Source organism: Cottoperca gobio, chromosome 7 (genome assembly GCF_900634415.1).
Source record: "Cottoperca gobio chromosome 7, fCotGob3.1, whole genome shotgun sequence".
Classification (NCBI taxonomy): Eukaryota; Metazoa; Chordata; class Actinopteri; order Perciformes; family Bovichtidae; genus Cottoperca; species Cottoperca gobio.
Genome location: NC_041361.1, coordinates 7,592,548 through 7,603,180, shown reverse-complemented (window position 1 = coordinate 7,603,180; position 10,633 = coordinate 7,592,548). Strand labels below are relative to the sequence as shown.

Genomic DNA, 10,633 nt, shown 5'->3' with positions numbered 1-10,633 from the left:
GTGTAGGACGACACCTGTTCCTCTGCATTTCATTTTATTATGTCATTTAGGTTTATATATAACTTGTCTAACCTGAACGTTGAACTTCCTGTGTATTGCACCAGATTGCAGAACTGTTGCATACTGTTTTTATCTCTCTTCTCCTCTCCTCATTGATTTACTGAGTGTTTGTTCTTGCAGGTATAGTCTACTACGCCACTCAAAGGAGAGACAGAAAGTGGATGGTCTCAACAACCTAAACTACTCCCCCCTAGTGTCCAGGAGGCCTCTCTACACCAACATCACGGTCAATTTGAGCAGAATGCTTGCACCCGTAGCTGACTACTGATGTAGCTGGACTGCAAAACACCTGGGAATCAAAGTCCTCTGGGACATCAGCCATATCTCACCAGTTGCAGCACTGCTTAGGACTCTTTAGTTGATTGATTCTTTGCTTTATTTTTTTTGTTTGTATGCAAAAAAAAAAAGGAGACTTAAATAACGATGTTGGATAAATCATAAAAGAAATTAAGGATAAATGTTGCACTTGCTTGTGCCACAGTCCATCACTCCTCTCATCTGGGCTTATCTAGTCTCAACATGCCTTTTGCACCATTTTGGCCTTCAGCATCCATCCATTCACTCATTTTTTTTATTCAGTCAACTATTAGCTCAGCCCTACACTATTGTGCTTGTTTATTAAAATAGGCCATGATACACACACACACACACATACAGGTTCACACGCGCCGCTCACAACAGTTTGACTCACACATGCTGACCTGGTCCCTGAGGCTTTGCTTTTTTACTTTGCTCTTGCTCTTCTTATTTTCAACAATGCAGCAAGCCTGTGAAAACATTTGCATGCACACACGACCACACAACTTTTAACCCGAGTGGACTCTTGCAGCTGGTTCTGCAGAAGGTTTGCAAAATCTACAAGTGATGAGAAAGCAAGAGAAAATGATATTAAGCGCGAGTGTTTTCAGTCATGTATACTGTATGTGAAATAGTTTATCCTAACCTTAGAGAATATGAATACCTTAGGCATCTCTCACCAACTATATTTTGTCCTGTGAACATACCATTTAAAGACTGTGATATTTGTGTTTGCATAGTTGCATTGGATGTTCTGGCTGCCTGCAAGTGGCTGTATGTTTGAGAGCAATGCTCATCCTGTTAGCAATAAGCTGTAATATCAGACAGCAGAACTTAGACCTGACTTCCTCACTATACAGATGCAATAGCACGGGTGCTAGCATACCCTTATTGGACGACAGAACTGGAGTGACTGCGTATGCAAACTTCACATTCAACACACCTTTGCCTAAGCAAACATACCACCCTTTTCACAACCTGTGTGTGTGTCCGCGTGTGTGTCTGTGTGTGTGTGTCTGTGTCTGTATATAAGTGAGGGAGAGCTATGCAAATGGCCTGTATGTATCCTATTGTCAGTGTATGGTCAGAGATTTTACCCCTGAAACTGTGACTGGCTGTCTTTAGACCTCGCTTTGTGTGTGGTGTGCAAGTCCAGGCCAGGGAGAGATAAACAGTTTTTATTTTTAGATCCCACATCCTTGATGTTTACTCACCTTCATTTTTTATGGGAGAGAATTGGAGGTAGAGAATACTTGATTGCTGTCACTGTCACTTGTGTTTACAGAAGCTTTTGCTTTTGTTATTTTTCAGATTGTCTAGTGTTTGTAATACTGTTAGCCAGCCCTCCTACACTGTGGGTGCTGTGAGAACTGTATCTCGTCAACAACCAATCTATGGCTGCCTTTATTTTTTTAACTAAAACTTCTTTTTCTAGACGTGGATAGGGAAAATAAGATCTGAATGCTTATCTTAGACGTCACGTGACAAACCACTGATTAGCTTTGTTTGCTTCAGGTCAGGCTCTGGCCAGTGAGATTGTTTGCGTAAATCAAGCTTCAGGATGCTGGTTTTAAGTTTCCGGTTTGGTGGCATGCAGCTTAACACTGTGCATCGACGCAGACTTACAGCACTCTGGCAGTACACAGCAGTTGCTAAAATGCCCCTTCTCTGATTTATGTGTTTGACAGTGTTGATTTTGAGTAAAATATCCCAATACTGAAAACTTAGTTCCTTGTAAAAAAAACAAAAAAAAACCAGAAGAAAAAAAACATGCAGACACTCTCTCCTCACTGTCTGTCCTCTAGTCATGCAGCTACTTCATTTCACATAAATCGCCTTGTATGCATTTCTTAAGATGTATCTTTTGGGGAGAATGTGGTTGGTTGACAAACTGTTGTGTTCCCACAATGAAATAAGAAGTAAAGAGGCTGGACCTCCATTTTATTTATTTGATCTTATATGGATTATTTTCTGTAATTGTTTAGTTTAGTTTTTGTTTTTTTTTCTTGCGGTTGATGTGATGATTTAGTAGGTGACGTATGACAGACTGTGTTAGATGCACTGAAACGTGTAGTTATGTGTATTTATGTGGGATTGTGAGGTTTAGGTCAGCTGTTTAATTTCATTTAGTCAGAAATAATTAGCTGGCTTTTAATGAAATGGATCAGCTGACCTGCAGCCTGGTGGGTATTAATCTGCTGAACAAACACGTTTGAGGAGGCCATTTTGTGTGACAACCACAGGAAGAGCTAGACACCTAATCAGAACAATGCTAGTGGTCACTGTCTTTTACTGGGCACCTCCTTTATACTAGTTTATAATCAATGGTGCTGACCTTTCAGAGCTCCCTTTGTGGGAGTCTCTCTCTATGTGCTTACTGGAACCAATCTTAACATCATATAGGCTAGTATCGCCAGGCAAAACATCCCTCCAACCTGCATATAAGTGGTGTAGATATTCAATGTTTTTACATCCACACATTCGTAAAACCTGCTGCCTTTTCATCCTGCCGGGTGAAGCTGATTTGTGTAGTTGTTGCTCTGGTTCATTGCCACAAACAGAAGCACGTGTTTACCTCCGAGCCAATCACTCAGGATGTGCCCAGTGGAAGTCATGAACAGTAGCAGCATTTGTGTTAAGTTTTTCTTTTCCACGTGTGTTTGAGTGAAATGGCTAAACCTTTTCAGAGGTCTAACTGTCCTCCATCTAAAAAAAAAAACAACAACATTTTGTTTTCATTTTGTTTTCCAGCACTGATATGAAAAGGATTTATAGTGACCTGGTTGTGAACAACTCACAGGTTCCTTTTTTCTAGTTCTTGACACTTACATGATACACTGTATATTATATATTTTATTTTTTCATTGCTTTAAATTAAAAGCTAGATGGACATATAGAAAAAGCCAAATGGTTTTAGTTTGAGTGTCAGACCCGGAGCGACCTCTTAGTATAAAGAGGCTCTCTTGATGAAGTAAATATTCTTAGAGTCCGTATTAGGCTCTAAACTCCACAATGTAGAACGAGTAGCTTCATCAGCTAACACCATGAATCAACAACATCGATTTTCTGACTATTAGATAGCCTTGTCCACTATGACCTAGTAACAGGGCCATATCGGACAGCGCTCTCTTGCTTTTTATTAAAAACAGGAAATGGATTGTTTTCAGTTTGTGATAAGAGCATGCCGGCTAGTCTTGTTCCTGTTATATATATATATATATATATTTACTGTACATGGTCTTAATCCAGACCAAGACCAAGTCTGCTGCTCACTAAAGAGGCTACATTATACCATAATTTCACCTGCTCTGATCCATTCTGTACCAGTTTGAATGAAGAAACCATTATTTGGGCATCTGACAAGACTGGCAGCCTTAAAGCTTCTTAATTTATTGCAGTTTTTTCACTCAAGGTTTTTTTTTTTTTTTTTTTTTTTTTTATAAGCAAAAATATTTAAATTTAAAAATAAAGTGCATATCAAGAAAATGATCATTGTAAATATAGTTGTGTGTAGTGTTTTAGAAATTCTATAAGGTCTTAAATCACTACAAATGCTAGCATAAAGAACAAGGCTTTGGAAGGATTTGGCTGCAGGTTTATCTGGTGCCATTTAAGTGCTAGTGAAGCTTACACAGCGACATCAATGTTTTTACATCCCTGCTTCCCAGCACAGCCTTTTATTTAATTTAAATGAACAAATATCCTTATTCCATGAGTTTTAGATTCTCTCACAATCTCCGAGGTGTTGTGCATTCCCGAGGCCTCCCTGTACTTAATATGCTGGAACAGTAGAAGAGACATTTCACGGCACATGTATAGGCATCACTCGTAAGGTGAAGTTCAGTGTACTTGTTTCTGTGTGATGTCTCTTTGATGGTGACAGCAGTTGGGGTAAGGTGTAGGTCAGAGGAAAGCACTGCATGATAGCGATGTGTCCGCCAAAAAACACCATAAGCTTACAATGCAATGCAAAACAGGCACCCAAACCAGCGACACAATCCACTCCAAAATCTACACAGATTCTTTTTTCTTTTTCTTTTTTTTTGTTTGTATGAAAGGTAATTATTTAAAAAGAAAAACGATGCAGATTGCTAAATTAAAAAAATATATATCTTCTCTGATTGTAAGGAGAGCAATTCTCCTTGAATTGAAGCCATTTGAAGCCACTTGTCAAAACTTGATGTCAGCCTTATGTGGATCTGTTTGTGTATCGGCATATTATCTTTTGATTATTGAAATTTGTATGATGGAGATTTTCTTTTATACCATCATTGTTATTGTCAAAGTACACCAATAAAATGAAACTTGTAAAGATACGGTACCCCCGTCCCTGCCTGTGTTTTTGTTCTGTGTGTGTGTGTGTTAAGGTCCATCTAATTTCAGTGCGCTTGCCTGGAACTGCTGCATCTCCCCAAGCATTTCCTCACAATGTGGTCAGTGGCTCTTATTTTACATATTCAGAATAATAATGTGGTTATACTGCATAATACCAAAGCTTCACATAATGCAAACGTGCTCACACAGGCATGCTGACTGTAAAGAGACGTTCAGTGTACACTTCATTACTTTAACAAGAGGCAGGGAACACACTGGATGACTGAGTGATTATTATATATTATAGTGTTATACTGTAGTTTCACACTGTTCTGCATGGCCTAAATAACGTAAGGACAGTAGGTAAGTATAATGATATGAGGATATTCTTTAAAACGTACAAATATTTCTCTGATAGAAACCGTTTGAGAGTCGTCTAAAAATATCTCTCCTTAACTAAGTTTACTAAGTTTAGAATAATTGCCTGCATGAGCACCGAGAGGCTCGACACTGTAAGCAGGGATATAGACGGCATCCCATCCCTCTTAAACACCCTCGCCCACACAGGATTATTGTTTGTGTTTTTGGCTCTGACACCGGTGATGTTGCTCTTGTGATCCACAGTCCCCAACAAAATCCCAGATTCCTCTGTTTTTTGTAGATGTCTTTTAATAGTCCCACTTTCCTCTCTTATCACTCTGACAGTTTGTGTGTGCATGTGCATGTGCATGTGCATGTGCATGTGCATGTGCATGTGCATGTATGCATCCGGAGCCTGAGACAAAGATGATGCTTGTTGGGATTGTCCAGCCTGTCACCCAGAGAAGAAAAACAGCAGAACGAGATGCTTTGACGGGAGGACACTTAAGATTCATCGAATCAGATCAGCTCAAGCCCTGTGGCGTTTAGCACATTAACTTCGCATCTCCGCTAGTTAACAGAAGTGACAGCTGATAATTTAATTATGCTTTCGGAAAGGGAAATGCTAAGTGGCAGGGATGAGATATCTACATGTTAGTTTAAATGTATTCCACATAAAGAAAATTTGCACCACTTCCCACACTGTTTATCCTCAGCCAAACGTAAGGGAAAAGATGGCTCTGGCAGTAATTCATGCAATGTACTGCATTTGAAAATGTGCGCCTCCATATATCCTCACTGAAAAAATACTCCTGCTTTCTCTCCTGCTGTGTAACAGTAGTTGTAGTGTGTGTGAGAGGCTTGGCAGAGGCACAGAGCCCAGCTGGAGTGGCCACATCTTAATGGAGTCCGGGAAACACAAGGCTTTGGTATGCTGACACCAGTGTCACTTGGCTGTCAGACACACACAGAGGGTAACTCTTAAGATCTCAAGAGTCGTCTCTGGATGTGTATACAACACTCGCCAGCATGCACATTCACAGCCGTTATTAATTCATCCACACGCAACCCCTTCAGTGCTGTGCCACTCAAAGGCTTTGATGTCAATTATGGCGCCTTTGCCTTTGTATGCTGCTTGTGTGTCTGTGTCAGTGCACTTCTCCCTACAGTGTCTTAAACTGGAATGTGCACCAGGAAATTGCTGAATAACTACATTTATAGGCTTTAAGTTGCTTAGAATGGTGTTGCACTCTTCATCCACACTTCCTCTGTGCTGCTGTCCTTGGTGTTTGTGTGTGCGTCCTCTCCACACATGCTCAGCACTGAGAAACAATCAGAGAGACATGCCCTTTAGCTTTCCACTATTTCTTTTTAGCTTTGTGTGTTCCTTCTATATGATATATGTGCTGACATCATGCATCATGTCCCATGTGCTCATATCTGGTTAAATCAGATTTTGGAGTAATAGAGAAAGACAGTGCCTTATGGGACGCTGCATGTTTGTGGTGACTCTGCTGTCTCGTGCATATGCAAAAAGCAGAAGAAGAGAGAAGCCACGGTGCTCATGTGCGGATGTCACATGAATCTGTAACATTGTAGTATTACATAACTATTTATCATGGTCTCAGGTTGGTATGAGCAATACCCAGCGTTGCAGCAACCTGCTCCCCCTCCTCGTTGATTCTATTTTCTCTTGTCATGCTCCCTGTTCTGATGTGTCTTCTTCAGTTCACCAATGGGACAGTCCTTTGTGTAATGGTGCTTCCCGAGGGACAGGCAGAGCGTCCAGCTGCTGTCTAGCCCTGGGGTGTAAACTTGCACTGCTGCTGTTTGCCCTGTTGTAGCTTACTGTTATAGTATACGCCTGTGCATGTGCATCTGAGCAGGCATCTATTTTCCCCAGCCGCGTTTGTGACTCCTGCCTGCTTCGCTGTCAGGATACGAGGGATACAGGCGTGGGACGAGGAACTTGTAAACACATCTGCTTCCCATTCTCACATTCTTCATCCTCCTTGACACTGCAGTGCTCTCATACTCAATGTCCATCTTTTGCTCTCCTGTTTGCCCTGCCCTTGTCACATCCCTGTCTATCAGCTTGAGTATTCCTCTTCAGCGGAGACGGGCTCGTCCTCTCAGCTCGCCTCCACCCTACACTGTCTGTAGCTGCCATAGTCATCTCAACGTCTCTGCTAATTTTTCAATTTGACTCCAGCTCTCTTTTAAAAAAATAATTTCATTACATCCATCCTCCTGTCACATGCTCTTGATCATCTCAATATCATCCCTCAGCCAGTTTTGATCTCCCAAAAGAGCTTAATTTGCCTGTGACCTCCCCCCTCTCCATTCGCTCTGTATGAGCCCTCGAGCATTCTTATTTTTATGTCAACCCTCTGGTTTTCATTATGCTATGATTGATTCATCCTGTTCTTGTTACTAAGAGATGTTGTCTTTAAAAAACTATGTGCTGATGCTGTGCAGAAGACCTGCTGACGGTGCGTCAGTGGTGCAAGGTCAACTCATTTTTACAGCTCATTTCACTCAGCTTGATTCATTATCATTGAGTCTCACCCTAACCCCCTGATTCTACAAACACATCATTATCCTCACCTTATCATCTGACCTGCTTCATGTGACCACAGTCTTGTGAGCTGGTGTGGTTAACTCTAGTTTGATATACTCATTCTGTTTCAATTATGTTTGTACCACTGAGCGCAGTTTTCTCTATGCATCCATTTGGTAAAGTCAGGGCTTTTGAACAGAAATTAATATCTGGAGCAGAACTGCTTACTCTGTGGAGTCACACCTCAGATTCCTCCACCCAATATGCTGTGCAGCGTATTTTAATGCTAAGATTTTTGCCTCCCTATTACATGCTGATCAGTTAGAGATGTTGCTGTCTTAAACTATACGCTGACATTTTGTGAAACCTGCAGACAGTGCAACCACACTACAAGCTTTGTCATAATTCATAATCTGTTTGCTGTGCTGAATCAATGATATTGAGAGAATAAATGCGGTGTAGCTTTATTTATTTTTAACTCTTTTCAGAAGTTCATTATTTCCACGTTGACACTGTGACTTCTCATTTGTCATGTGAGCTTCAACACGGGGCCTTTAGCATGTGTACTTTTTGACCATAAATTACTTTCTTACATTTTCCGGAACAGCCTGGAAAATCGTTTTAAGATCTGTTCAGAGATTATTCTAGTGAAACAGAGGGATTCCTTCTTTCTTTCTTTAAACCCACCGACCACATATTGGCAAGCTTTGATATGTATCTGCTTATAAAAATAAGTAATTCCATCGATTCTTTCACCTTATTAGGAATTTCAGCTTGGCACGGCAGATGTTTTTGTCACACTTAATCATTTATTTTTTATTTTATTTTTGATAAAGACACCACTGTTTCTGCTTTAACAGCTATCACTGGATATTATGCAAATGTGTGCGCCTATTTGAATACTATAGAGGAACTACTCTTATCAAAATAGTATGAGGTGAAGTGTGATAAGAATGTTTGTAGTGTAATATACTGCAGACTAAATTCCAAATCTTTCCACAGAATCTGGTTTCTTTTTTCTCTGCTTATTTATTGTGTGTGTTTGTTGACTTAGAAAAAATGGTCGGAGAGTATAGAGTTAATATTGTCCATTAGTAAAACTGCTTTGGGTCTTTGCCAATAAAATGTATTATTATTATAACAATTTCCCTTATAGTGATACAGTGTTGTCTTGAATTGAATGTTTTAAAATTGTATTTCTTTTAGTCTATACCAGGCGTTGTAATGTGTTGTCACTGTCTCCTAAAGGTGAGTTTGGGAACTTCCATGCAACTTGGAGCAATAGGGCAGGAAACAAACACAACTGTCAAAGCAGAAATACATATAATTCTTAAACGTGTAACACAGAAGTTTACAAAAATGTAAATAGCACCAAATTGACGTACAGTATTAAAAAAAAACAAAGACCAGACAAGTGCCCACAAAGAGGATGTCAAGTGGGCTTATCAGTAAAAAACCCGTAGCAGCGTATTAGTCCCATATCATCCATTTGTTTAATCATTTCTCCAATACAAACAGTTTAACATCATAACAATGCATTCACTTCATATAAGTTAAAAAAGATAAAATGTGAAAACAAAACAATCATGATCAGAGAAGAAAACAAATGCCCTATAGAATAAAATCTCAAGGGGAAATATTGCCCAGCTATACAACCATAGGTGTGTCTTTGTATTCTGTGACTTCCTCTCCATACTTGACTAAGCTAAATACCCAGGACCTCTGGAGGCACTGGGGTGGGGGAACTTATAGGAAATGGCTTTCGCCGGTTCAGTTAATTTGCATTCGTGCAGATGGGATTTGAAAGAGAGAGGAGAGAAGCAGAGGAAGTCACTTGAACCTAATGAGAAGCACACACAAGTCTCTTTTGAAAAAATGCTGTAGCTCAGATGCTACTGGTCTCCTTTTTGGATGGCTGCTTACTTGTTGCAGTCTTTGACCTCCCCCTTCAGCTCAGCTAACTGTTCTGAATGGACGGCCAGGGTGCCATTCACCTCGGCAAGATAGGAGTCTGAGTGTCTCTCAAGCTCTGCCCTGATCCTCTCTAGGTGCTCTGCCAGCTCCCCTAGGCTGCTGCACTGGCCCTCTACATGGCTCACCCTGCTATCAACGTCCTTCACCTCCTTCTGTACTTCTATTGCTGTGCTCCGGCAGCCCTGCAGCTCCCCAGCTAGCCTTCTCTTCAAGGCAACTAGCTCTCCCTTCAACTGGGCCAGCCGCCTCTCCCCGGCCCCCAGGAGGGAGGCTTGGTGGCCGACTAGTTTGGTGATTCCTTGCACCTGATTGACTATCTGGTGCTCTCTGTGCTCCCAGGAGGCGTTAGCGTGGCCCACTTCACCTGCAATGAATCTAATAGAGTCCTTTAGGCCCTTCAGAGTGCGGTTCACAGAGTTAATGTTGACCTTCAGCAGGGTGATCTCCCCTTGGACGGTGCCCTCTGTGTCCTCCTGGGCAATATGGAAGAGCAGGTGATGCAGGGTTTTGTTTAGGTGGTCTAGCTTGTTAGAATGGGTGTCGAGGCGGTCAGTCATCTTCTTCTCCATCTCTTCACACTCCTCCTCTACTTCAGTGATAGTTACACCCCCTGCTGGCGGGGTGGAGGGCGAGCAAGAGGAGGTGCAGAGGATCTCCAGATCTAGTAATTGTTTCTGAATGCCATCTAGGTCTCCCTCCACTCTCCTCCTCACAGACTCGATCTCTGTCTCCAGTGCCGGGACCACCTGACCCTCCAGGAGTGCCGGAGCAGTGGCATTACTAAGCTCCTCAACGGCCACAAATAATCTCTCCTCCAGGGTCTTCAGCTTGTCTTCCAATATGGTCTTGAAGCCATCCAGACCACCAGGGAGCCCTGCTACTCCATCAGGTCCAACCTCTGTGGCATTGAGGCGGCCCTCCATGTCCACCAGGCGGGTCTCGATCAGTGTCTCCACGTGTATGCTCTGGTCAGTAAGGGCAGTCTGGAGCAGTCTCTGAGATTCTGTCAAACCTTTAACTGACTCCTCCAGCAGCAGCACACGGTGGGACAGACTGTTTACCTGCAAA

The 10,633-nt window shown here is 41.7% G+C and overlaps 2 protein-coding genes across 2 annotated transcripts in view; one reads left to right on the top strand and one right to left on the bottom strand.

The window, feature by feature from the left end:
* b4galt5 (UDP-Gal:betaGlcNAc beta 1,4- galactosyltransferase, polypeptide 5) overlaps window positions 1-4,678 on the top strand; it is a 34,904-nt gene extending 30,226 nt beyond the window's left edge. Inside the window, exon 9 of the mRNA XM_029435142.1 lies at window positions 181-4,678. Coding sequence (XP_029291002.1) covers window positions 181-328 — 148 coding nt within the window. The 3' untranslated portion in view covers window positions 329-4,678. The remainder of the gene's footprint in view (window positions 1-180) is intronic.
* Window positions 4,679-9,015: 4,337 nt separating this feature from the next.
* The window catches only part of emilin3b (elastin microfibril interfacer 3b), a 57,213-nt gene continuing 55,595 nt past the window's right edge, over window positions 9,016-10,633 (bottom strand). The window contains exon 7 of the mRNA XM_029435918.1: window positions 9,016-10,626. Within this exon, the coding sequence (XP_029291778.1) occupies window positions 9,511-10,626 (1,116 nt within the window). The 3' untranslated portion in view covers window positions 9,016-9,510. The remainder of the gene's footprint in view (window positions 10,627-10,633) is intronic.